Source organism: Peromyscus californicus, unplaced genomic scaffold, assembly GCF_007827085.1.
Source record: "Peromyscus californicus insignis strain IS unplaced genomic scaffold, ASM782708v3 Scaffold_24__1_contigs__length_46423439, whole genome shotgun sequence".
Classification (NCBI taxonomy): domain Eukaryota; kingdom Metazoa; phylum Chordata; class Mammalia; order Rodentia; family Cricetidae; genus Peromyscus; species Peromyscus californicus.
In genome coordinates this window covers 5172119-5198091 of record NW_026294535.1, presented here as the reverse complement: position 1 = coordinate 5198091, position 25973 = coordinate 5172119, and the positions used below count along the sequence as shown (strand labels likewise).

General features: G+C 42.5%; 1 protein-coding gene and 2 non-coding genes across 3 annotated transcripts in view; 2 read left to right on the top strand and 1 right to left on the bottom strand.

The window, feature by feature from the left end:
- The first annotated feature begins 454 nt into the window (after positions 1-454).
- The window catches only part of Hcfc2 (host cell factor C2), a 36747-nt gene continuing 11228 nt past the window's right edge, over positions 455-25973 (top strand). The window contains exons 1-10 of the mRNA XM_052753005.1: positions 455-693; positions 2027-2175; positions 3532-3692; positions 6855-7063; positions 7975-8059; positions 10234-10340; positions 10439-10627; positions 18577-18744; positions 19257-19309; positions 23319-23493. Coding sequence (XP_052608965.1) covers positions 531-693; positions 2027-2175; positions 3532-3692; positions 6855-7063; positions 7975-8059; positions 10234-10340; positions 10439-10627; positions 18577-18744; positions 19257-19309; positions 23319-23493 — 1459 coding nt within the window. The 5' untranslated portion in view covers positions 455-530. The remainder of the gene's footprint in view (positions 694-2026; positions 2176-3531; positions 3693-6854; positions 7064-7974; positions 8060-10233; positions 10341-10438; positions 10628-18576; positions 18745-19256; positions 19310-23318; positions 23494-25973) is intronic.
- Trnaa-agc (transfer RNA alanine (anticodon AGC)) lies at positions 9795-9867 on the bottom strand. The gene has a single exon. It is a non-coding gene; the product is annotated as a tRNA-Ala (tRNA).
- Positions 11998-12161, top strand: LOC128120113 (U1 spliceosomal RNA). Its single transcript, XR_008221764.1, has one exon. It is a non-coding gene; the product is annotated as a U1 spliceosomal RNA (small nuclear RNA).

The window sequence follows — 25973 nt, the reverse complement described above, 5'->3', positions numbered from 1 at the left end:
CCAGTCACCTTGGGGGCTAACTTGGGCTGTCTAGGCCCTGACACCTCCAAATCTGATCGGAGCTGGGGCAGCGCACTTTTTTCTTAGCCACACGGTCCAGGAGCCACGGTCCAGGTCCAGGTCCTGCCATGGGCGGGACCCTGGTGTGAGATGACAGGTTTGCCCGGCGCCTGGGACCTCCACGGCGGCGGCGGCTCTTCTCCAGCGCCCGGCGGCAACAGTTTGCAGGGTGTGCCACGCCCACACGGAAGATGCTCAAAGTGGACTCCAAGGGCCAGGCGGTCCCTCCTCCGCGAACAAGCCCACGGAAAGCCACGGGAGAGGGGCGCGGGAGGCAGGGCCGGTGGGAGGGGCTCCATCCTGGCGGCGCCCCGAGGGCCACGTCGCCACGGACTGGGGGGGGCGGGGCCCGCGGGTCACGTGCCGGGGCCTCCCGCGCGCCCAGCTGGAGGCGGTGCCCGGGCCTCCCCACGAGCCGTGGAGCCCGTCGCGCGCGGGGCATTGTGGGCCGAGGGGCGGGGGTTGGGAAGATGGCGGCTCCCAGCCTCCTCAACTGGAGGCGGGTTTCCTCCTTCACAGGGCCGGTGCCCCGCGCCCGGCACGGACACCGAGCCGTGGCCATCCGGGAGCTGATGATCATCTTCGGCGGGGGCAACGAGGGCATCGCGGACGAGCTGCACGTCTACAACACCGGTAGGCGGCGGCTGGGCGACCCCGCCTCGGGACCGCGGAGGGGGAGGGGAGGCTGCGGCGGACGCGGGCCTGACAGCTGTCACCGCCGGGGGCCGCCGCTTCCTCAGCTCGGCGGTGGGCGGTGGGGTTCGCTCGGCGGGGTCGGCAGCCCGAGCTCGCAAACGTGCTGGAGGGCGGCTCGGTTTCCCCGGGGCCCGTGGGCTGGACCGGTCTCGCCGGCGGACCTCGGGACACCCCGGCCCATCCGTGCCCGTGGACCTGAGTGGACCCGGGTTCCACCGTCGGGCCTCCCCCCCCCCCCCCGCTCCACTCCCCCGGGGGCTGGTCCCTTCGAGGGCCGAGATCCCGCCACTGTCAAAACCAAAACCCACCCCAAGCCGGGCCTCGGCGGTCTTTGCGAGGATCGAGGGGCGGGGAGGCCCTGTGGCCCTTGAGCTGCGGTACTCGGTGTCTGGCGGAAGCCGGCGAGACTTTCTCGGCCGGCCGACCGTTCTCTAACCTGGCGGGGAAGGGACTTGTGGTTGATGTATGTACACGCTCTCGCCAAGAGGACTGTCAGAGCTCAGACACCACTGCAGAGCGCGAAGTGTCGCTGGTCGGGGGGGACGAGCCTTCATTAGAATTTTTTTTTCTCCACTAGTAAATAGTCTAGCCATCATCGGAAACTAGTAAGTCTAGTTGCTGAGTTTGGGGTCGATATATTCCACAACCAACTTTTCTTTGAAACAATTTGATCACAGTAGTCCTCTAAAGGCAAAAATCTGTAGGAGAAATTTCGTTAATTTTGTTCCTCTCTGCTACCCTCCCCAATGGTCCCAACAAGTATTTGATTAGGTATAGTGTAAATACCATGGATTTAGAAGAAGTTACACTTATTTTGACTCTTACTTTGCCAATTGTTCAAAATCAGTGTTAAAGTTACCAAGCCTTTCTAAATCTCAGGTTTTCCACTTCTTTAATGGCGATGACACCCACCAGCATCTTTCTAGGAGTTAAATGGTGAAAATCAGGGTTTTTCAACAGCAGCATTATTGACATTTTGGGACAGGTGATTTTTGGCTGTAGAGGCTTGTGTAAGATAAATGCTGGCATCCTCAGGCTCAACCCACGACTTGGTGTAGCATCTCCTTTCCAGTTGTGACAATTAAATATGATTTTGGACATTGCAAAGTCAGTATCCTTGGAAGAGCAAAAGAACCCTCAGTTGAGAGCTACAGGAATATAGAATGGGTATATGCATGTATGTTTGTATCTATACACATATGTATCAAACTCATGGAATATGTAACTATAATTTGTTATAATTGATCTTAATTTTTTTTCTGACGACTAGTTACAAATCAGTGGTTCCTACCAGCTGTTAGAGGAGACATCCCTCCAGGTTGTGCAGCCCATGGATTTGTCTGTGATGGTACTAGAATACTAGTGTTTGGGGGAATGGTTGAATATGGAAGATACAGCAATGAGTTATATGAGTTGCAAGTAAGTGTATTTCACATTTATTATTTCAGTCTGAAGTGCTAATTAAATTGTTGTGATTTTTTTAAAAAGAGATTACAAAACATTGTATTAGCACAGGTACAGTAACAGATGCTCCACAGTTTATAGCTTCAAAGAAAATGTTTCCGCTTCACTGACAAGTCAAAGTCTCTGATGTCTTTTCTTAGGTCTGGTGTGACCTTTATAGCATAAAGATACCTGACCTTTAGCAATACTTGAACTGTCTCATGTTTAGGTCTCTGTGGGTTAGTACAGTTGTCCGTTAGGCACCCTCGGACTGATGAAAACAGATTGCTGGTCCCGCCCCTGGGTTTTTCGAGTCTTGTCTGTGCTGGGACCTGGACATTTGCGTTTCTACCACCCAGAGCATGCTTTGAAAACTGGTGCCTCAGTGTGAGAAGAATGGTTTCCTTTAACAGTAATAGTAACCCCCACACACAGTCATGCAGAGAGAGGTTACAGTTTCATATAGCCTTTCTAAATTTGATTTGCTTATTAACTGGAGCTCATTCTTGTCGACTGTTCTTGATATGTTCCAAGGGCCATGATCATCAGGGTATCTGCCATTGGCAAATGTGAATGCCAATGTACATATTTCCAAGCAAGCAACCATTTCAAATAGAGAAGATTCTCATGGCTAAAGAATAAATTTTGGAATTTGATTTGTTAAATGAGTTTTATTTATTTAAAGGTTAAATATTTAGCATTCATGGATTACCTAATATATAAAAGATAGCTTTCATGAATTCCATCTAATCTTAAAGTTCTACGTGTAAATACTTATTTTTTTTTCACTTGGAAGAAATTAGAAGTGATAGTATTTAGTATTATTGTAAACTTAGCGTATCATCGTGGAAATCTGTGTATAGAGAAGATTCACTTGAGCGTCTACTAACACGTATGCACACACACCTACAGGCATACATATAGCTTTGTGATACAAGTTTCACATAGTCCAGGCTGCCCTTAAACTTACTCAGTAGCCAGAGATACCTTTCACCTCCTGGTCCTCTTGCCTCACAAATTCTGGAATTACCACAGCCAGCCTTCCCAGGATATACATTTTAATTTCACAAGTTAGCCATAGAGTTACATGCCTTTTATTCTAGCACTTGGGAAGCAGAGGCAGGCAGATATTTTGGAGTTTGAGGCCAGCCTCGAACTGTCCTGGAACTCACTGTGTACAGAGTTCATGGTGAGATCGTGTCTCAACAAACCAGCCAGAAGTTAGCCACTTACTTGTCATCTGGACTCTGAGGCATTGGGATGACGGCTCACTGTTGACAGTACTGAGGTAGAAATGCTTCCTTCTTTCATAGGCATATCTTCTTTTTTCAGGCAAGCCGTTGGCTATGGAAAAAAGTGAAACCCCAGCCTCCTCCTTCGGGTTTACCTCCTTGTCCTCGGCTTGGACATAGTTTCTCTTTGTATGGTAACAAGTGCTATTTGTTTGGTGGTCTGGCAAATGAAAGTGAAGACTCAAATAATAATGTTCCCAGGTATGCTCGTTATAGACCAAGTGCTTATTTTGACTTAGATTAAAATATTTTATCTGGCCGGGCGGTGGTGGCGCACGCCTTTAATCCCAGCACTCGGGAGGCAGAGGCCGGCGGATCTCTGTGAGTTCGAGGCCAGCCTGGGCTACCAAGTGAGATCCAGGAAAGGCGCAAAGCTACACAGAGAAACCCTGTCTCGAAAAACCAAAAAAAAAAAAAAAATATTTTATCTGTAGTTATTATAAGGCTTAGGCTTATATTTTTATATTTGAGACTAACAATAAACACATTTTTTTGGGGGGGTGGTGTTTCAAGACAGGGTTTCTCTGTGTAGCTTTGCACCTTTCCTGGATCTCGCTCTGTAGACCAGGCTGGCCTTGAACTCACAAAGATCCGCTTGCCTCAGCCTCCCGAGTGCTGGGATTAAAAGCGTGCACCACTAACGCCCGGCATACATTTTTATGTATTTGTGTGTTTTTCAGTCCCTAGAGAAGGTTTTCAAACTCTCTTTTCTAATCAGAAATCATCTTATTAAGTTGATACTTGTATAATTGCTTATGCCAATATATTTGTATGTCTTGGGCTATAATTCATATTAAGTGGGTCATGTACAATACCAATTTATTTTAAAATTGGTTTTATCTGAAAACTTGGTGTGAAATGTGGTTATTAAATGAAAGCCATTGTTCTCATACTCCATACGGTCTACTAAGATGTATTACACTAGCAAATACTGTCTGTCCCTTTTTCCAAAGAGAATGAATCACTGTCTCTTTTCCTTTTCCCTTTTCAATATATGTCTTGGTTTTTATTTTTTAATTTTTATTTATTTATTTTTCTAAGATAGGGTTTCCCTGTGTAGACCAGGGTAGCCTGGAACTCAGAGATCCACCTGCCTCTGCATCCCTGAGTGCTTGGATTAAAGGATTAAAGGCGTGTGCCGCCAGGACAGATGTAAGAATTTATCTTTAATTATGTATATATATGTGGGTGTTTGTGTGTGGGTGTATGCCTGTGAGTGTGGATGCCCAGTGAGGCTAGAGGTGTTGGCTCTCCCTGGAGCTGGAGTTCCAGGCGGCTGTGGGCCACCTGACATGGGTGCTGGGCAGCTGAACTCATGCTCTTGGGAGTGTGCTCTTAGTCACTGAGCCATTTCTCCAGTCCCTAAACTTTCAAATTCTATTTTCTAAACTGTTTTTCTCTCTGCCTTTATACTTGAATAAAAAATTAGTAGGAAATTGAATTAGTTGTTACAGAAGTCATTTTGGAATTGGGAGATAGCTCAGCAGGTTAAGCTCTTGTCATGCGAGTGTGAGGACTCTGCGTCTGGATCTCCAGAACCCACATAGAAAGCGAGGTGGGTGTAGTGGCCGTATGTCATTCCAGCGAACAGGAGGCAGGAACAGAAGGGCTCTGGGCAAGACTAGACAAAACAAACCAAGTTCCAGGTTCAGGACAGACTGCCTCAACTCTAAAAGGTAGAGACGACAACCTAATGTCAGCCCTTGGTTATACATGTGTGCACACATGTATGCATACCACATATGCATGCATTTGCAAAAAAGCCAAGTCATTGCAGTAAGAAATATATGTCACTGGAAGGTGGTAGTGCTCACCTTTAATCCCAGCACTCGGGAGGCAGAGCCAGGCTGATCTCTGTGAGTTCGAGGTCAGCCTGGTCTACAGAGTGAGATCCAGGACAGGCACCAAAGCTACACAGAGAAACCCTGTCTCGAACAAACCAAAATATATATGTATGTATGTCACAGATTAATGACAGTTTTTTAAGAACAGAAGCTGTTTAGGACAAGTTTAATGCCAGTTTCTAAATTAAGACACTATTTAGGACATTGCTATGACATTATAGTGTGCTAAAAAGGTTGCAAAGCAGTAAGCATTCCAGATAACAATATCTTCAAGGTATTTGCTGAATTATTGTCCATAGTTACTGTTGGAAATCTAGTGCTGTGTAATAATGATGCAAAGTAGCAACTTTTCTCACGCTCAAACTCTGTTAAGTAAGGAGATCAAATGGCACGAAGGGGATGGCTGAGCCCTTCAGTGGGAAAGCTTGAGTGGTTACCCCACATCGGGCAGTTAACGGAGGTGGCTGACGGACGGTTCAATGGGGCCGTCACCTGACATGCCTGTGTGTAGCTTATTTTGAGACAGGATCTCATAAAGCCCTGGCTGGCTTTGGACTGTGTAACCAAGAACAACCGGACTTCTGATCATTCTGCTATACCTCCTGAGTGCTGAAATTAGAGGCCTCTGCCACCATGTCTGGGATGTTCATTGCTAGAGACTGAAACTAGAGCTTCCTCTGCGCTGGGCAGGTACTCTACCACCTGAGCTGCATACCCAGACCCTTGAGTGGCCTTTTCAGAGCTTGGTGGAGAGTTCCACAAGCAGTATTACAGTAAGAATACATTGGCCTTCACAAGCCAGCCAGGGCACCCTTGTTCAGAGCAGTCCTAGAGCAGCCAACAGTAAAGGGGAGAGGGATCTCATCTGATGGAAAGAGTGTATTTCAGATATTTGGGACTGTGTTTTAAAGCCATCACCATGGTCAGTAACAAGAGTATTGGTAAGATGCTTTCTGTCTTCACTATATATTATGGCAGGTACCTGGGACATAGTCGTTTGATAAATATATATGGGATGAATAAATATATGGAAGTTTTGCTTGCCTAGTGCCTTTCTGTACTATGTGAATTTTTTTTTACAATAAGCATATAATAGACATTTTTCTTTTTAAGAACATTTGTGTATGTGTGCGCATGAGTTTATTGCACCATGTGCATGTAGGTGCCTACAGAGGACAGCAAAGGGCATCAGATCCTCTGTAACTGGAGTTCCAGATGGTTGTAGCCACCAGATGTCAGCACTCAGAACCCAGCTTGAGTCCTCTGCCAGAGCAGTAAGCACTCTTAGCTGCTAAGCCATCTCTCAAGCCCTTTTCTTTTTATTTTCTTCTTTGAGATAGGATGTCTGGTTCATACTGACTGACCTGGACTCATGGTCCTCCTGCCTCAAACTCCTGAGTGCTAAGATTACAGGCATGCACCACTGTGTGTGGCTAGCATATGTTGTATTTGTGAATTGAAAAAAAGCAAATAAACATACCTATCATCTGAACGTTTTCATTTATTTGTGATGTCGTAGGTATTTAAATGATTTCTATGAGTTGGAACTACAGCATGGTTCTGGTGTCGTGGGCTGGAGCATCCCAGCCACCAAAGGCATTGTACCTTCTCCGAGAGAGTCCCATACTGCGATTATATATTGTAAAAAAGACTCTGGACGTCCTAGGATGTATGTTTTTGGTGGAATGTGTGGTGCTCGCCTGGATGACCTATGGCAGCTTGATTTAGGTAATCATAGTTTGATTCAGGAATTTCTTATGATTGGTAAGAGAAATTTAAATGTATTTAAAACGTTTTTGTTTAAATACTTGTCAAGTTGCACTGATATTATAGTTAGCATTTACATTCTCTGAAACAGCTGAGACTTTGAGCAATTGAATGTTCAGTTTATGGCAGTAACTTTCCTATGGTCCCTTGAGCTCCACCATAGGTCCTGGCTTGTCTAGAATGGTCCAGCTTTATGCTTGCTGTCCGTTGTAGTTGTCAGTAGTGCCCTCTTTCACCTTGGAAGGATCTGGTTGGGTTGGTAGTTTCTCATTGTCCCCCCTGTCTTTGGGAAGTGTGGCTTTCACAGCATTGCTAACCAGTGGGAAACCTGAGGGCAGCTCTCTAGAAGTGAGTAACTGGAAATGTACTTCTCATTTTTGACTGTTTCACACATTTATTTACAATGGTAAAGTCAAAAATATTATATGTAACTCAAAATTAATGACATTTTAAGCATACTTCTTCAATATAATGTTAAATTCAAATGTAAATAGATTTCTTTTTTTTTTTTTTTTTTTTTTTTTTGGTTTTTTTTTTTTTTTTTTTTCGAGACAGGGTTTCTCTGTGTAGCTTTGTGCCTTTCCTGGAACTCACTTGGTAGCCCAGGCTGGCCTCGAACTCACAGAGATCCGCCTGGCTCTGCCTCCCGAGTGCTGGGATTAAAGGCGTGCGCCACCACCGCCCGGCTGTAAATAGATTTCTAATTGGAAGTTTTTGTGGTCTGGAAACATTTAAGATGAAATTCAGATAACTGATTTAAAACATTTTTGCTTCATTTTGATAAGTACTTCTTTTGTTCTATACTTGTGTGTAAATTAAGGTGATGTACTATTATTAGATCAAGTTCCTGATTTGCTTATTTTTGTTTCTAGAAACTATGTCATGGTCACAACCAGAAACAAAGGGGACTGTACCACTTCCACGAAGCCTCCATACAGCCAGTGTCATTGGAAACAAGTATGGCTAGCTTTCATCTTTACCAACTTTGAAAGATTCATACCAAGCAAAATAAAGATGTTACTTTCTTAGAAATAGATTAGTAAACTTCATAATGCCTCATGCTAACCACAGCTAAAGTGACTTGTCTGTGGGAGCTGAAACACCTGTACACCCACTTCTTTTAGTACCATCTGTGATACCTAGTTGCCTTCCTCTCCGTGCCTTTCTGGTATGGCATGACCTAAGTGTCAGAAGGTGTGGCCAAGCTGCTGTGTCTTCTCTGTGGTTGGATTCCCAGCATCTGCACGGGGCTCACATCCATCACTAACTCCAGTTCTGGGGAATCAGAGACATCAGGCATACATATGGTGCATATGCATAAATGCAGACAAAACACCCACACACATGAAATAAAATGTTTTAGAAAAAATTAAAAAGAACTGTTTATTGCTCTAATTGGCGGTGTGAGTCTGGGAGAGCAGGGCCTAAAAATGAGGTGGACTAAAAGTCTCATGCAGTAGACAACTTATTCGGAGCATCAGACAATTTATACTCTGAGAGTTAAGAATCCTGTGAGTAAGGTGTTCAATCACAAGGACAAGCCACATGAGGTCAAAACACGTTTTCCATAGAAGCACATGAATAACAATAGCTGAAGTTAAACTCCTATCCACTACAGCATGAGAACACATTCCAAGAACAATTCCGTGCTTTGGAGAAACTGAGGTCACAAGACTCTTGTCTTGTTTTCTTGGAGTTTCCCCACAAGCACTAAAAATTCTACACTACTCCATTCCTGAACAGTGTTCCAACAAGAACCCCTAGAGTGCTGGGGAAATTTAAGGATCATTATTTGTTGTTTTTTTTTTTTTTTGTTTTTTGTTTTTTGGATTTTTCGAGACAGGGTTTCTCTGTGTAGCTTTGCGCCTTTTCCTGGAACTCACTTGGTAGCCCAGGCTGGCCTCGAACTCATAGAGATCCTCCTGGCTCTGCCTCCCGAGTGCTGGGATTAAAGGCGTGCGCCACCACCGCCTGGCTTTATTTGTTTTTTTAAACAGTGCTGAAGTTTGAACTGAGCATCTTAACATGTATCGCAGTGTCCTACCATACGTGGAGCTACCTCACCAAACCTTTTTTTCAATTTGAATTTGAGGACCAAGTCTCACTAACTTGTCCAGGCAGGCCTCGGACTTGTGATCTTCCTGCTTCGGCCTCCCTGGGTAGCTGGGATTGTAAGCCTGCACCACCAAGCTTGTTCAAGCATGCTTTTACCACAGCTTCCATGCAGTTGGGACTGCAGGCTTAAAGTTGTTACATTTAAGTAATAGCAGTGACCCAGAGTTACGTGAAATTTCATCTTTTTTGGTCTCTGTCTTAGTTACTTTTCCCAACAGAAGCAACCTAGGAAGGAAGGGCTGGCTGTGCTTACAGTTGGAGGTGGTAGTCCTCCATTTTGAGGAACTCGGAGTGCATCTGCAGTCAGGAAGCAGGGATGGATGCCTGCACCCTGACTGTATTACACACAGGACTGGGTTTTAAGTATATTATAGTTGAAACACTCTTCATTAAACTTATTTTACAGAGTATAATTTTGATTCAGTACCTCTTTATCAAGTTGTTGATTTCGTTTGCTGCTGTTGTTGAGACAGGCTCTTGTTTCATTTCCCAGTGTGGACTCCAGTAATCCTCCTCTTCCCAAGTACCTCTGACTTCAGATGTGTACTACCCTGACTTAAAATGGTAAACTTTTTTTTTTGGAGCTGAGGATCGAACCCAGGGCCTTGTGCTTGCTAGGCAAGCGCTCTACCACTGAGCTAAATCCCCAACCCGGTAAACTCTTTTTTTTTTTTTTTTTTTTTTTTGGTTTTTCAAGACATGGTTTCTCAGTGTAGTTTTGGTACCTGTCCTGGAACTCACTCTGTAGACCAGGCTGGCCTCACATTCACAGAGATCCGCCTGCCTCTGCCTCCCGAGCACTGGGATTAAAGGCGTGCGCCACCACCGCCCGGTGGTAAACTCTTTTTTAAAGGACCATTTTATTTATATAATATTATCTCTACAGTGTAGTAGGTAAGCAAGTGGTTCTGAAGTTTTAAACCAACAAATAAATTTAAGTTCATCCTTGTATTTCCTATCCAAAAAGTAAAATTAAACCACTTACTTTAAGTTCTTGGTTTTCTTTTGCTTTCTAGGATGTACATTTTTGGTGGATGGGTTCCACACAAGGGGGAAAATACTGAGAATTCACCTCATGATTGTGAATGGAGATGTACCAGCTCATTTTCTTACCTAAATCTAGGTGAGTCTTTGAAACTTGCTCATTGACATAATAAAGTAATTTTTGCTATTTGTTGCTTCAGAGCAATAACTGAGTCATGGAAATTTCTTTCTTTTTAGATACAGCAGAGTGGACAACTCTAGTATCAGATTCTCAAGAAGATAAAAAAAATTCAAGGCCCAGACCAAGAGCTGGACACTGCGCTGTTGCAATCGGAACTCGATTATATTTTTGGAGTGGAAGAGATGGCTACAAAAAAGCACTTAATAGTCAAGTTTGCTGCAAGGATCTTTGGTATCTTGATACTGGTAGGTAAGAGTACTTAATTAAGTTCTACCTATAGATACTCAGTACCTGTCTTCAAAGACTTTAAATGAATATAATTTCCTCTTTTCTTACAATAAGAAATCACTGAAAAAAATATGTAACTCTTCCCCACTTCAAAGGAGTCTATTAATTCCTCTCTTATTGAATGTAGAATGGGTTTAAAGATTCCTTCCCAAAGCATGGAAGAAGAAAACTATTCTTATTCTAATGATCAGACCTTGCAAGCTCATCTAAAGTGATCAAGATCATTATCATTAGTGATAAATTCTATTCGTATCATTTACACCCTAATAAAAAATGCGGCAGGAGAGCAGGGCAGCAGTGGTGGCATGTACCTTTAATCCCAGTACTTGGGAGGCACAGACAGGTGGATATCTGAGTTTGAGGCTAGCCTGTCTAGAGTTCCAGGGCAGCCAGAGCTTTTACACAGAAAAACCCTGTCTCAAAAATAAATAAATAAATAAATAAATAAATAAATAAATAAATAAATAAATAAATAAATAAAAACAAAAAAATGCAGCAAGAAATACTCTACTCCTGTTGGTACTTTCCTACAAATCTGTAACCCCAGTGTAATGAGGCCAGACAGCCTCAAATTAAAGGACATTTTAGAGCATTTCTTAATAGTTGCATCAAAAGTTTTAAAGTGGGGGCCAGCAGGATGTCTCATCAGTTAATGGTGCTTGCTGTCAAGCCTGACATCATGAGCTCATTCCCCAGGGCCCATATGATGGAAAGAGAAACCACTGACTCATATAAGTTGTCCTCTGACATGTCCATACATGCTCTCTGGTGCATGCACTTGAGTGTGTACACACACACACACACACACACACACACACACACACACACACACACACACACAGTTGAAAACAATAAAAATCTTCAAAAATTTTCTGAGAATTTCAAATATTGCATTTTTAGATTTTAGATTTGTTTTTATATGTATGAGTGTTTGCCTGTAAGTATGTGCACCATGTGTGTGCTTGGCGCCCGTGAGGGGGTCAGAAGAGGGCATCAGACATTTTGGAATTGGAATTAGAGCCACCATGTAGATGCAGGGAACCGAACCCTGGTCTTCTGCAAGAACAAGCACCCACTGAGCCATCTCTTCAGCTCTGTACTTGGTGTTTCAACCACAGTTATTTTCCTCCTCCACCCTATTCTGTACCCATAGAATTTTGTACTCTTTTTCAATCTGTTCAGTCAGCCAGGAATGACAGCCCACACCTTTAATCCCAGCACTCAGGCAGAGACAGTCGAATCTCCGCCTGGTCTACTGAGTTCCAGGACAGCTAAGGCTACCCACGGAAACCCTGTCTCGAAAAAAAAACAGGAAAAAAAAAGTGTGTTGATTACCTGGCAGGGGAGATACCATGATCACGAAGGTGGTTTTCCCAGGGCGAGGCTTATCCATTGCACTCCGGATGTGCTGACCCCTGTGATTTCCCCAAATGCGGGAAACTCGATTGCATAATTTGTGGTAGTGGGGGACTGCGTTCGCGCTCTCCCCTGGGGAAAAAAAAAAAGTGTGTTGAGTCCAGTTAGTGCCACCCCTGTATTCCTGGGTGTGTGGCCATCCTACCAGAAATTAGAGCAACCTACCAGAGACTAGACCCTTAAAGAAAATGTGTGCTCTCCCAGCAGCTCTCAGTTACCAACAGCTTCTCAGCGAGGGGCAGGGCTTCATGTCCACCTCCTGGCTCCACGCTGGGATTCTTTCTGTCTTGAGCTTGTGTGGGTCTTGTGCACGGGGTGAGAACCACTGTGAGTTGGTGTGTGCAACTGCCCCGATGTGTCCTGAAAACCCCGTTTCCTTGTAGCCATCCCGCTGCCTTGTAGTCTTCCTGCCCCTATTCCGAAGTGATCCCGAGTGTGGGAGGAAGGCAGGTAATAGAGATGTCCCACTTAGGGTATTCTAGAGTCACTGTTCTCCGCCCTTTGGGAGAGCACAGGGTCAGAAAGAGGGAGGGGAGAATAATGGCAGGAATGCTACATGGTGTGGGAATGAAAGGGCCGAGGAGAGAATATAGGAAGGGGTAAGTAACACTACACAGTTCACAGTCCTTGTCTTCTCTACACTCCAGGTCTGTCGTGTGGAATCAGTTTTCTTCTCCTAAAGGGCTTGTTTCATTTGCATTTCTAATAATTTTCTGTTAAAGATTTATTTTTATCTTAGTTTGTGTGTGTTTGTGTGCTTGTGGTTGCACACACATCAGTACAGGCACCTGAGGAGGCCAGAAGGCCTCTAGACTTACAGGCAATTATTAGCTGCAAGATGTGTGCTGGGAAAGAGGCAGTATTTGCTCTTAACCACTGAGCCATCTCAGCCCCCCATTTCTAATAGTTTTTATTGGTAATTTTATTATATTGTTATCATCTAATGTTGTCATCCTTTAGAGGGTATTGGGCTTTGTTTCAGAAGGCAGTTAGTTTATTTACTAGTTTAAAAACTCATTACAGCTTTTTTTTTTCTCGAGACAGGGTTTCTCTGTGTACTTTGTGCCTTTCCTGGAACTCACTCTGTAGCCCAGGCTGGCCTCGAACTCACAGAGATCCACCTGCCTCTGCCTCCCGAGTGCTGGGATTAAAGGCGTGCACTGCCACTGCCCGGCTCATTACAGCTTTTAAAAGTACTTTCCATGGAGAAGTTCTGAAGAACCTTTACTGTGAGGATAATTTATTACAGTTTGTAAGACTTACCTTTCTTGGGGCTGGAGAGATGACTTAGCAGTTAATACCTCATTCAGTTCTTGAAGAGGACTTTAGTTCCTAGCCTCATATCAGGCAGTTGTGGGTAACTCCCTCTCCCAAGACATCTGACACCCTCTTCTAGCTTTGTGTCTGTGCCCGCATGCACATAGACATATGAGTAAAGGTAGAAAGTCACAGGTTTCATTATGACATTTTCATACATGTCCTAAGACTTTGTTCTAATTCCCTTCCCTAAAGTTATTTATTTATTTTTAAAGTCGAGTCTTAGGTATCCCAGCTGGCCTTAAATTCACTATGTGGCCAAGGATAAACTTTGATTCTCTGTCTCCAGTTCCCTAGTGCTGGCATTAAGGTGTGCAAGCAAACAACATGCTTGGTTTTGTTTGTTTGCTTGTTTCCCAGGACAGCGTTTCTCTGTGTAACTGCCCTGGCTGTCCTGGAACTCGCTCTGTAGATCAGCTTGGCCTTGAAGTCAGAGATCCACCGTCTGTCTCCCAAATGCTGGGATTAAATGCATTCGCTGCTACCTCCTGGTCGTGCGTGGCTTACTTATGTAATGCTTTTGTAATGAAAAAGTTGATTATAACAGTGGAACACCTAAACTGGAGACTAGCTGCTTTCATTAAAAGAGCGCAATAGCAAAGAGAAAGAAGTTCAGAAAATCCACTTTACAGATTTGTCTTTTAAATTGAGATTTACTAACTGATTGTCCTAGTTAGGGTTTCTTTCACTGAGGTGGAACCATAACCAAAGCAATTTGCAGAGGAAAGGGTTTATTTGGCTTACATTTCCTCAGCACTGTTCATCTTTGAAGGAAGTCAGGACAGGAACTCAGACAGGGCAGGAACCTGGAGGCAAGAGCTGATGCAGAGAGGCCATGGAGGGATGCTACTTACTCGCTTGTTCCCCATGTCTTGCTCAGCCTGCTTTCTTAGAGAACCCAGGACCACCAGCCCAGGATGGCACCACCCACAATGGGCTGTGCCCTCCCCATTGGTCACTAATTAAGAAAATGCCTACAGCTGGATCTTATGGAGGCATTTTCTCAGTTGAGGTTCCCTCCTTTCAGATGACTCTAGCTTGTGTCAAGTTGGCATAAAATTAGCCAGGACACAGATAATACAAAGATAAGCTTCAGTTGCTAAAATTATAAGAAAAAAAATGAGTACATATAAATTTATTTGATAGTTTTGATGTAAATAGAATTTTATGCTAAAACCCAGAGAATCTTATAAGCGCCATGGGGCTGGAGAGACCCCCTGAGCAGTTAATAGTGCTGGCTGCTCTTCCAGAGGCCCTGGCTTTGATTCCCAGCATCCACAGGGCTGTTCACAACCATCTGTAACTCCAGTTGCAGAGGATCTGATGCCCTCGTCTGGCCTCTTCAGGCCCCACACATACATGTAAGCAAAACACACAAAAACACATCTAGGGTATCTGATGCCCGTTTTTGGCCTCCACAGGTACATGGACAAATGTAAGCAAACACCCCTACATACGACAACAGTGAAGTAAAGTGTCTTAGTTTGATGTCTCACAACAACAGCAGCAACAGCACTGGTCTCTTCTATGACAAGGTCTCAAGCCACTTCTCAGTTTAGTTCTTCCTTTTTTGTCTCTTGGCTTCTTTCATATGTTAACCTGTTGTTTTCAAGTTTTTATTGGAAGATTTAAATTTACGTAATGAGAATGAAAAATGAAAGCATCAAGATTAAAATCAAATGAAACTCAGTGGAGATAGTTGTAGAAATGTGCAAATGCAGGACACAGCAGCATCCTCAGCAACATGAATAATCAGAAGAAGAAATGAGTCTGAAGTAAATTAGAACAGAAATTCCAACAACATAATTGGGAATTTAAGATTTCTCATAAATGGTCAGATGCTAATCAATCATGACTTTTTGAGTTTTAATTAAGACATAGACAACAGTAAGATTTAATCCTAGGGTAACTTTCTGCTGAAAGTTATTTTTTCTCCCTCTCTCAGGCCCCTTTCCTGTTTCCTGGAGTCTGCCGCCTCATCCTATACAGACATTCATATAGTGATACAGAGGTCAGAGGCTGAGACCCGCATGAGAGGACATGTTGTCTTTCTAAACCTCTGCCTCGTTTATACTTTGCAGCTCCATCTATTCAAACTATAGTTCGGTTTTTCTTTGTGCCTATGTACCAGTTTTTCACTATTTACTCACTTATTGATGGACATTTAGTCTGATCCATTTCCTTGCTATTATGAATAGAGCAGCCATAGATACAGATGAGGAAGTATGTCTGTAATGGAATGTAAAGTCCCTTAGATAGATGCCCAGGAGTGGTATAACTAAATCAAGGGGGACTTCTCTCTAGCCCTTGGAGGGTCCCTCATTTATGTCTGTAATGTCTGTCCAGTTTACAGTCGGGCCAGCAGTTTCTTGTGTCCACCTTTTTCAGTGTCCACTGTCATTTGTTGTTGTGATGACGACCACTAAGACAAGGATGAGACAGAGTCTCGGAGTAGTTTTAATTTGCATTTCTCTGATGGTCGAGGATGTTGAACACATTTTAAAAATATTTATTAGCCATTTTTATTTCTCTTTGGAAAATTCTCTGCTCCTCAACCCATTTTTTAATTGGGTTGTTTGTTTTCTTGCTGTAGGATTTTGAGTTCTTTGTATATTTTAGATAACAATCCTTTACAGATGACAAAGACCTTCCCCCATTCTGTAGTCAACCTCTTTACTCGATTAGCACTTTCCTTTGCTGTGAAAAAATCAATTCCATGCAGTCCCATTTGTTGATGATTGCTTTATTTCCTGAGTGACTGGAGTCCTATGAGGTACATATGCCTGGAACTTGAGTTGTCTTCCTTACATTTTCCAGGTTTCAGTTTTGGTCCTTTTTAACATGACCTTTTTCTCTTCCCCTGCCTCTAGAAGCTTTGTAATTTTTTTTCCTGTTCTTGCAATTTTAAAATTTTATGATGCGGGTGATTTGTTTCTGTTTATTTAGACAGTCTTCCAAAATAGTCCAAGAGGCCTCAACTATACAGTCCTCCTGCCTTAGGTATGTGCCACCATTCTGCCTTGCTTACATGTTTGCTTGTGTTTTGTTTTGTTGGTTTTTTTTTTTTTTTCTGAAACAGAGTTTCTCTGTGTAGTTTTGGTGCCTTTCCTGGATTTTGCTCTGTAGACCAGGCTGGCCTCGAACTCACAGAGATCTGCCTGGCTCTGTCTCCCGAGTGCTGGGATTAAAGGCATATGCCACAATCCCTGGCTTGTTTTGCTTTTTAAAGGAGGTTTTGTTTTGGTTATTTTTAATTATTTGTAGGTATATATGTATGAATTTTAGCATGTGCAAGTGAGTGCAGGTGCCTTCAGAAGCCAGAGGCATCTGATCCCCTAGAGTGGGAACTACAAATGGTTGTGACCCAGTTGATGTGTGTGTGCTGGGAAGTAAACTCAGGTTCACTGGAAGAACAGCTGATGTTCACTAACCATCTCTTCAGCCCTGGATATCTGTTTTTTTTTTTTTTTTTGGTTTTTCGAGACAGGGTTTCTCTGTGTATTTTTGCGCCTTTCCCGGATCTCGCGCTGTAGACCAGGCTGGCCTCGAACTCACAGAGATCCGCCTGCCTCTGCCTCCCGAGTGCTGGGATTAAAGGCGTGCGCCACCACCGCCCGGCGGATATCTGTTTTTAATCTATTGTGAGGAGTACTCAGTGGGCCCTTTCAGTCTGGAAACTTATATTGTTTAGTTTCATAGAAATTTATTTCAGGATTTACAGTTTTTAAAATTCTCTTCATGTCTTCTACCTTAATATCTCTGTTTGGTCTACTTCCTGGACTTTCCAAAATGTTTGCTTTTTACTCAGGTATGAGTTGTCTTACCTTGAGCGGATATAAACAGCTTGGATTGTTAAAAGGATGGTGGAGGACTTTATATGGGAATTATTGAAGGAACTAGGCCATATGGTCTCCTAACTCATTTTGAAGCATGAAAGCAACCCTAGGCAAAATACACTAACAAATGAGTCTTGCTGTATTTCCACAGAACTTGTTTAGGAAATAGGCATAGACTGGCTATGGCCATATGCTGCTGATCATCAGTAAAAAGATACATTTGAGGTTGGAGAGATGACTCAGCAGATAAAAGCACAGGCTGTTTTTCTAGAGGACCAGAGTTCAATTCCCGCACCCACGTGGTTCCTCACAACCATCTGTAACTCCACTTCCAGGGGACCCGACACCTTCTCCTGGTCTCTGTGCACCAGACATGCATGTGATGTACAGAGATACATGAAGGCAAAACACCTATATACATAAAATAATGATTAAAATATTTTAAAGAGGTATTTAAAAGTGAAGTAGATATTAATATTTGACTTGCTCTAGACAGCTGAGCAGATCACAAAGATGATTTTCTTAGCTAACTGTCCAAAGCTAGGAACATACTTCTCTCAGTGTGAAGCTTGCTGACATCCTAAGTACACACAGAAGGTTGGAGCAAAGATATTGTCATAAAATCCATAATCTCAGATCTTTTTTGTTTTTGTTTTCCGAGACAGGGTTTCTCTGTGTATACAGGCTGTGCTGGAACTTGCTGTGTAGACCAGGCTGGCCTTGAACTCAGAGATTCATTTGCTTCTGTCTCCCAAGTGCTGGGGTTAAAGGTGTGTGCCACCCACCACCTGACTGTAATCTTAAATCTTAAAGATCTGTTACTTGTGAAAATGTTAGCAATATTTTTCTTTATGTTAGTGATATTTTATACCAAGGTTATGTGTTTTGGTTAAAGGGATATTAAAACTTACTATTTTTCCAAAATATATCCAAGTCATCTTTGCTAAAAGCAGTATTTCTAGCATGTATGCTGTTGGTTGAAAATCAGTTCTTTAAATTAAAAAAACAAGAATTTATGAAGGTCAAACAACAAAGCAGTAATTCTGTAACACCCAGTCTCACCCCTCAGTCTTTCAGACACGATTAGGTTCAGGGTAGACCTTTAGCCCTCTGATTCTAATGACACAAGTAATTTGGTTCTGGGTTGTTTTATTTGTAGAAGAAAGTGAGTAAAATAGAGCTTCAGACTCCTTTGATTTGACTCTCTTTGTTGAAGTGTCTTCAGTAAACAGACACCGCGCTCATTGCTGGTGTTTTCAAAACTGTCCACCAAAACTGTGTTGGCAACTTATTGATGCTTTTGAAACTAAAGGCCCTATATAAATGTTTTTCTTTAGAGAAACCGCCAGCACCATCACAAGTCCAGTTGATCAAAGCTACTACCAACTCTTTCCATGTCAAGTGGGACGAAGTGCCGACGGTTGAGGGCTATCTTTTGCAATTGAATACTGACTTGCCATACCAAACTGCATCACCTGATTCTTCAGCAGCACCAAATATGCTAGGTAAAATAAGTGTCATGCTTAAAGAATGCATGTCTGCTCATGTGCTTTTTAAGAACATACTGCAGAAAGTCCTGTGATGATGCTTGGTTCAGGAAAATGCATGAGTTTTAAGACGCCCTGGTATATACCTGCAAACCAGCTCTCCTGAATGTCAGCTCTGAAGCCTGGCTGTCTTACTCCTCGTTGTAGCAGGACTCAGAAAGGTGCATAAAGTGCTTTCCTGCAGTTCATTCTGTGTACTTGAAGATCGATATTCCTTGAGTTCCGACATGTTTTTAATTAGCTTTCAGAAATATTTCACTGGTTTTCAAAAGTGTTTTTAACTGAACAGGCCCTTGGAAAGTAACGAAATTTGTTACAGTCTTCAGCAACTATTAAATAACTATTAAGGAAGCAGATAAACGTGGATAAAGATGATATTTTAATCTTTAATGTAAACTTATAACTATTTACAACATATTTTATGGATGCTAATTAAGAGCATATCAGTGTGAACTTTCTCATTCCTACAGGAGGCAGGATGGACCCTCACAGACAAGGCAGTAATAGCATCCTTCATAACAGTGTAAGTTGATGCCCCTGTGATGACAAATGAATATTTATGGCTTTAGTCCCAGGTTTACGGAGGGGTTTTTTTTTGCATATTACTCTGAATAATTACTCCTGGCTTCACATGAGAACCACCTCTGAGATGTCCAGGCAACCCGGTTTTCACAGGGCTGGGGATGAGGTTCAGTGTTAGAGTGCTTGGTAGCATACACGAGACCATGGATTCTGTCTCTAGCACCACAGAAGTAAAAGGAGAAAAAGGTTCCACAGACTTCTTATGACGGAGCCTGAATTGAACAACCTTGTTAGAGAGAAGTCTAGTCTCAGTGCACATAGCATTGGATGCTGTTCCTCTTGAATTGATACTTAGGAGCCAGGCTGTAATCCCAGCACTGGAGAGGTGGAGCCAGAAGGTCCAGAAGATCAAGGCCAGCCTCAGCCAGCCTGAACTACACAAAACCCTGTCTCAACTCCAAGAAAGTATTTTTATTTATATATTGTGATATTCTTAGATGTTACACATATATTTATTCTGCATCTATAAATATGATTTAAGAATATTTACATATTAATTATTTTATTTACCAAAGACTGTCAATAGCTAAACTGAACAACTTTGTGTGAGTTTACTTGTTCCTTATGAAGTGGTCATGGTAAGTATTTGTGGATATTAATGGCTCGGCTTATTAAAATTTCATCTGGGAAAACTGCTGTTGATATCAGTGAATCCTTTCCATAGAAAGGGATGAGGTATAGTCCTGTTCTGAGCATGACCGAGAGGATGAGAAAATACTGTAGTTGTCCAGGAAGGAGATATTACAGTTTGTAAGGAGCCTATTTTAGAAGACAAACTACATTTACATTGTGTGTCTACATGTGTCATGAGTATTGTATGTATGTCTGTCAAAGTACTGCATGGTTTGTGGTAAGACAGTGGGTGACTGCCTTGCCCCTCCCTGTTCTTGAATCTTGCTAAAAACAACTCCTTTCAACCCTTCTAGCTTTCTTTTAGTATCTAGCTATGCACACTTGAATGGAATCCGAGTTGGGTGTGGTAGCCCGCCTATAATGCCAGCACTCGGGAAGCAGAGGCAGTGACATCTCTGTGAGTTTGAGGCCAGCCTGGTCACATAGTGAGTTCCAGGACAGCCAGAGCCACAAAGAGAGCAAAGCAATAAATTAAATCCTTATTTTGTTACACCTTTACTTTCTAGCTTTTGATCAATAAGAACAGAGGAAACTGGGAGTAGTGGTGAGTGCTGGAGATCCCAGTACTAGGAGGAGGGGCAGGAGGAGTCGCAGGGCCCACTGGCCAGCCAGCCGAGCCTCCTTGGCAAATCCTAGGCCACTGGAGGACTCCTGTCTTAGAAAACTGCAGCCGAGGTGTCCTGTGGTCTCCACACACATGCGGACAGGTTCACATACACATACAGAAAGAACGATGGAAGGTGACTTGATGACACCCCTCCCCATTTTCACTCCTCTCCAGCCTTGAAGTATTTTTAGTGGAATTGAACTTGATGTTTGTGTCACAGTGATGAGGTATCCATAGATGAGCCCTGCAATGAGCCATTAGTATTGTTCCTTCACATACAGCTTAGCTTTTCCTGCTGTTAGCTGCCTCCCTTTTTAGTTCTTTTTTCCTTTCCGACAATTAATTCTAATCAAATCCCAACATCTAAAGCAATTTCTTTTCTTCTTTTTCTTTTTGTTTCCTGGAGCCCTTCTTCATCCTTTAGTCCAGGACCTCCTAAACTTTTTCAATTCATAACCCATTTTTTTGCCCAAGAAAATTTTGCATAATCCAATATATAGGTATATAAAATAAGTATACAAATGAAATATTTGCTAATAATAATTGATAGAGAAGTGTATTGTGTGTGTGTGCAAGTGTACATTTGTATGCAAGATCACATGGAAGACAGAGGTCAACACTAGGTATCCTCCTCAATCACTCTGCACCATGTATTTAAGATGGGATCTCCCTGAACCTAGGTCTTGTAAATCCAACTGGACTGGCTGGCTAGCGAGACCCAGGCAGGGATCCTCCTGTCTCTGTCTCTCCAGCACCGGGCTTACAGGCGTGCACCACCACAAGGAAGCTTTTTCGCATGAGTTTTTTTGTTTTTTCGAGACAGGGTTTCTCTGTGTAGCTTTGCGCATTTCCTGGACCTCACTCTGTAGACCAGGCTGGCCTCGAACTCACAGAGATCCGCCTGGCTCTGCCTCCCAAGTGCTGGGATTAAAGGCGTGCGCCACCACCACCCGGCTCGCATGAGTTTTTATTTGGGTCCTGGCGATTGAACTCAGCTCCTCATGTTTGTGCTGAAAGTATTTTATCAACTGAGTCATCTCCCCAGCCTGAGAAATTGCTTTTAAAATAATTATTTGGTATATATACAGTTTACTGTTGTTAAGCAAATTTGCATACTGATGAGATGGTTGTGCTTTGTTAACTGGAGGATTTAGAACATCTTCAGTGTTTTTGAAAATTGATGGCCGTTTTTATTTTACTATTATAAATGCTGAGAATGCCACCTCACATAAATAATGTAGACAAAATGGCAGAAGTATGTTTAGGTCCATTCCAGAGACATTGTTGGAAATTCCATCCTGATTCTTTGGGAGCCAAAATTCATGTAATGGTTTTTGTAAAATTCGAGTCAGCAACTCACCAGCAAATTAAAAATCTAGAGGCCAGCAAGATGTCTCAGTGAGTATAAACACACACACACACACACACACACACACACACACACACACACACACACACATGTGCACACTCAGGTAAAACAGCAGCAACATTGGAGTATTTGAAGAAAGGCAGGTCATTTTTTATAGTTCCATGGCTATATAATTGATGATGATGTTACTGATAACTTGGACTGCCATAAAATTTAAATGTGTTCATTATAGTATATTTAGTCTGTCTCCCCCCTCCTCTCTCCTTCCCTTCGTCTTTCCTCTCCTCTTTCCTGGGCTCCATCTTCTCTACCCCAGTCTCGCAGAGTATCCAGAATCATATGTCCAGACCTCCAGGCTCAGCATTAGGAAGGTTTCTAACCAAATGTTTAATAGTAAATAATACTGATGTGTAGTGTGTTAACATTGATGTGTAGTGTGTTGAATCTTTATATGTAAAACTCAGTCATACAGAATAATTCATTTGCTGAAATTTTCCTCTTAGGAGTCATCAGCCCTTTTGCCTATGTGTCTGATTTGTTTTTTAAAAATTGAATAGGGGCTGTTAACAAAATGGTTCAGTGAGTCAAGAACTTACTATGCAAGCCTGCCCACCATAGTTCAGTCCCCAAGACCCACATAAAAGCATTAGGAAACGGACACCATAGAGTTGTCCTCTGACCACACATATGTGTCATGGTATGTGTATACCGTTGCACATTATACACACAATCAATTAAAAAATTATTAATGCCAGGCAATGGTGGCACACACCTTTAATCCCAGCACTTAGGAGGCAGAGGCAGGTGGATCTCTATGAGTCTGAGGGCAGCCTGATTTACAAAGAAAATTCCAGGACAGCCAGGGCTACACCGAGAAACCCTGTCTCCAAAAAAAATTGTTAATAAAAATGCTAACGCAGTTTTCATGGCCTCCTTACGTGTGCTACATAAATACTTGAAATACTAGCCACCATTTGAAAAAGCTAAACTAAAAATAATAATCTTTGGAACAAGGAGATTAGGTGAAAAAAATCTTAAAACTACTAGGCTAAAGAATGATTATAAAAATTAGGGATCTAATTTTAAATGTTTTATATTTTAGTAAATTTGAGTTTCTGTCGTTGTTTTGGGAATCTTACTTCCTAGCCTAGGCTACCTAGAGCACTGGAGCTTTCTGCCTGGGTCTCAAATGACCTGGAGTTACAAGCATGCACCACCACTCCCTGCTGGTGAATTTACTTTCCCAAATGTTCTTGTAAATTGTTTTACTTGTTTTTTTAAGTTTTTACTTCTATTGTATTGCACATTGCTTCCTATGATGAACTATTTTATTTCTTGTAGGTTAGTGATACAGTAAACAGTGCAAAAACTGAACACACAGCCATGAAGGGAACTGCAGTGAGAAACAAACCAGATTTCAGAGCAACAGATGCTAATGCTGGTTTACATTCACCTTTGGCGCCTAATGCTTCTAATAATAACAGTTGTGTGACGGATATGCTATGGAAGAATGAAGGTATAAGGTTACATTTTAAATCAAATTAAACCTTTATAACATTGGTAGAGAATCTTAGAGTTACTGAAAAAGTAGACAATTACACTGTCCTTGGGGAGTGGGGTGGGGTGTGTGTGTGTTCGAGTCTTACTGTGTAGCTTTGGCTGACCTGAAACTAACAGAGCTCCATCTGCCTCTGCCTCCTGAGAGCTGGGATTAAAGGCAAGTACTTATATTACATGGTTTTAATCATTTTCTTCATAGTGAGCCTCATTGACAGATTATAAGTGTGAAATTGCAGTCAGGGAAGTTCTTGTTGAATTGACTTTGGTCAGTGTGACTTTTCTTGTGCTTGTTTTCTGTCACTTTTTATGTAAGAGGTTATTTATTCATCTTGTTCCTCGTTCCAAAAGGCTGAGATCTGTGCTTGATGAATAGTTGTCATTTAGTAAATAGTCGTGTAGCAGGTATCTGAATTAAGGTAATTCAGTTATGGGAACTGTTCATTAATCACTTGCATTTACAAGACAGCTCATAATTTGGTGGTTTTTTTATTTGAATATTCTGTTGTATTTTGTTTTGATTTTTAGGTTTTTTTATTTTTGTTTTTTTAAACAGGATCTTACTCTGTAGCCCATGCTAGCCCGAAACTCACTATTGTAGCCTAGGCTGACCTAAACTTGTGGCAATCCTCCTGCCTCAGCCTATAAAGTGTTGAGATTGTAGGCATGATCCACCATGCCTGGTTATATTTGAATATTCAGATGCCATTGAGATATATATCAAGTATTGCTTATGATTTCAATATCTGCAATTATTTTATAAATTTTATTTTGGTATACCCTTGGAATAGAATTGTAGCTTTTTGATTTTAAGATATTGTGATAGCTGTTCTAAATCTAGTGGTTGAGGGATTCAAATAAAACAGAATAAACATTCTTTTTATTTCTATTTCGAACAGTAGATAAACATACTCTAGAAAGATTATTTGCTGTACTGTTCTTTTGCTCTGCTTACACAGAAGGAGCACTTCGTTGAGTTTCCTTCCTTTTCCTTTGCTTGGTTTTTCTTCTCTCTGCTTTTGTTTTGGTTGGTTGGTTGGTTGGTTGGTTGGTTGGTTTTTTTGAGGCAGGGTTTCTCTGTGTAGCTCTGTAGACCAGGCTGGTCTTGAGCTCACAGAGATCCGCTTGTCTCTGCTTCCCAAGTGCTGGAATTAAAGGTATGCACCATCACCACCACCCAGCTTTTATTTTATTTTATTTTTGTTTTGAGATAGGCTCACTCTGTATCCCAGACTGGCCTAGGACTCACTAGGTATCACAGGCTAGCCTCAGCTCCTAGTGATTCTCCTGCTTCACCCTTCCAGGTGCTGGGATCATAGGTATGTCCACTACACCTGACAGGGTCACTGGCTTTCTTGATATAAAGGTATTATTTGGTATAGATAAGCTTGGTCCTAAACTTCCAATTTAAGATTTCTTATTTGTAACTTTCTGTCTTGCGAAGAAGTTTATATTGTGAAAACAAACTTGAGCTTGAGCTTCTAAATCCTGAGTAGAGTTGGTACTGAACAAACAGTAAAGCCAGAGGTTGTGGGACGGTGCCTGACATATCATAAGCACTCCGTGTCTGGGATGGCTGCGCAGTCTAGGTTGCACAGAGCTTGACATCCTTTACAGATGCAAGAGCGGCCAGTGTGTGTCTCCAAGAGGAAAGGGGTGATAGGAGTAGATTGTGTTTTCCTTGAAAGTAAACCTGACTTTACTGGAGGAAGAGACGTTTTAGGAAAGAATTGAAAGACTGGGTAGGGCTTCTTTTAGTACTCTCAGATAGGTGTGCATAAAGACAAAACAGTGGGTAAGACAGAATGAAAACAAAACATTGAAGATGCTCTTAAAAAGGTATATTAACTAAACTTGGCAACTGGTTGGTTATGAGAGAAAAAAGCAAGTCAAGCAAGACTTTTTAGTTGACTATCAGAATGGACACGGCTCTTCATCGGAATGACAGTACAGGAACAAGGGCACTCAGGAAGAGTGTCTACCTGTGAACCCAGATAGGTACTAGAGGAGCACACTGGGCAGTTAGATACATAGTGTGCAGGCTAGGAAGCAGTTCTCAGCTAGAAATACAAATGTAGGGGCTATCTAAAATGTAAGTGCCACAAGAGTGGAGGGAGGCCTTGTGGACATGTTCACTGCTAGATTCCCAACAGCCAGTATTGTGCCCAGGTCATACATGTGTGCTGAACTAGTGAGTGATTGGTGACTAGTGTTTACAGCCCAAGGTACTTACTCGCAGAGAAGGAACCTCAGTTTAAGAATCCAGGTAGAGCCGGGCAGTGGTGGCACATCCCTTTCATCCCAGCACTCGGGAGGCAGAGCCAGGCAGATCTCTGTAAGTTTGAGGCCAGTCTGGTCTACAGAGCGAGATCCAGGACAGGCACCAAAGCTACACAGAGAAACCCTGTCTCGGGGAAAAAAAAAAAACCTCGCTGAAGA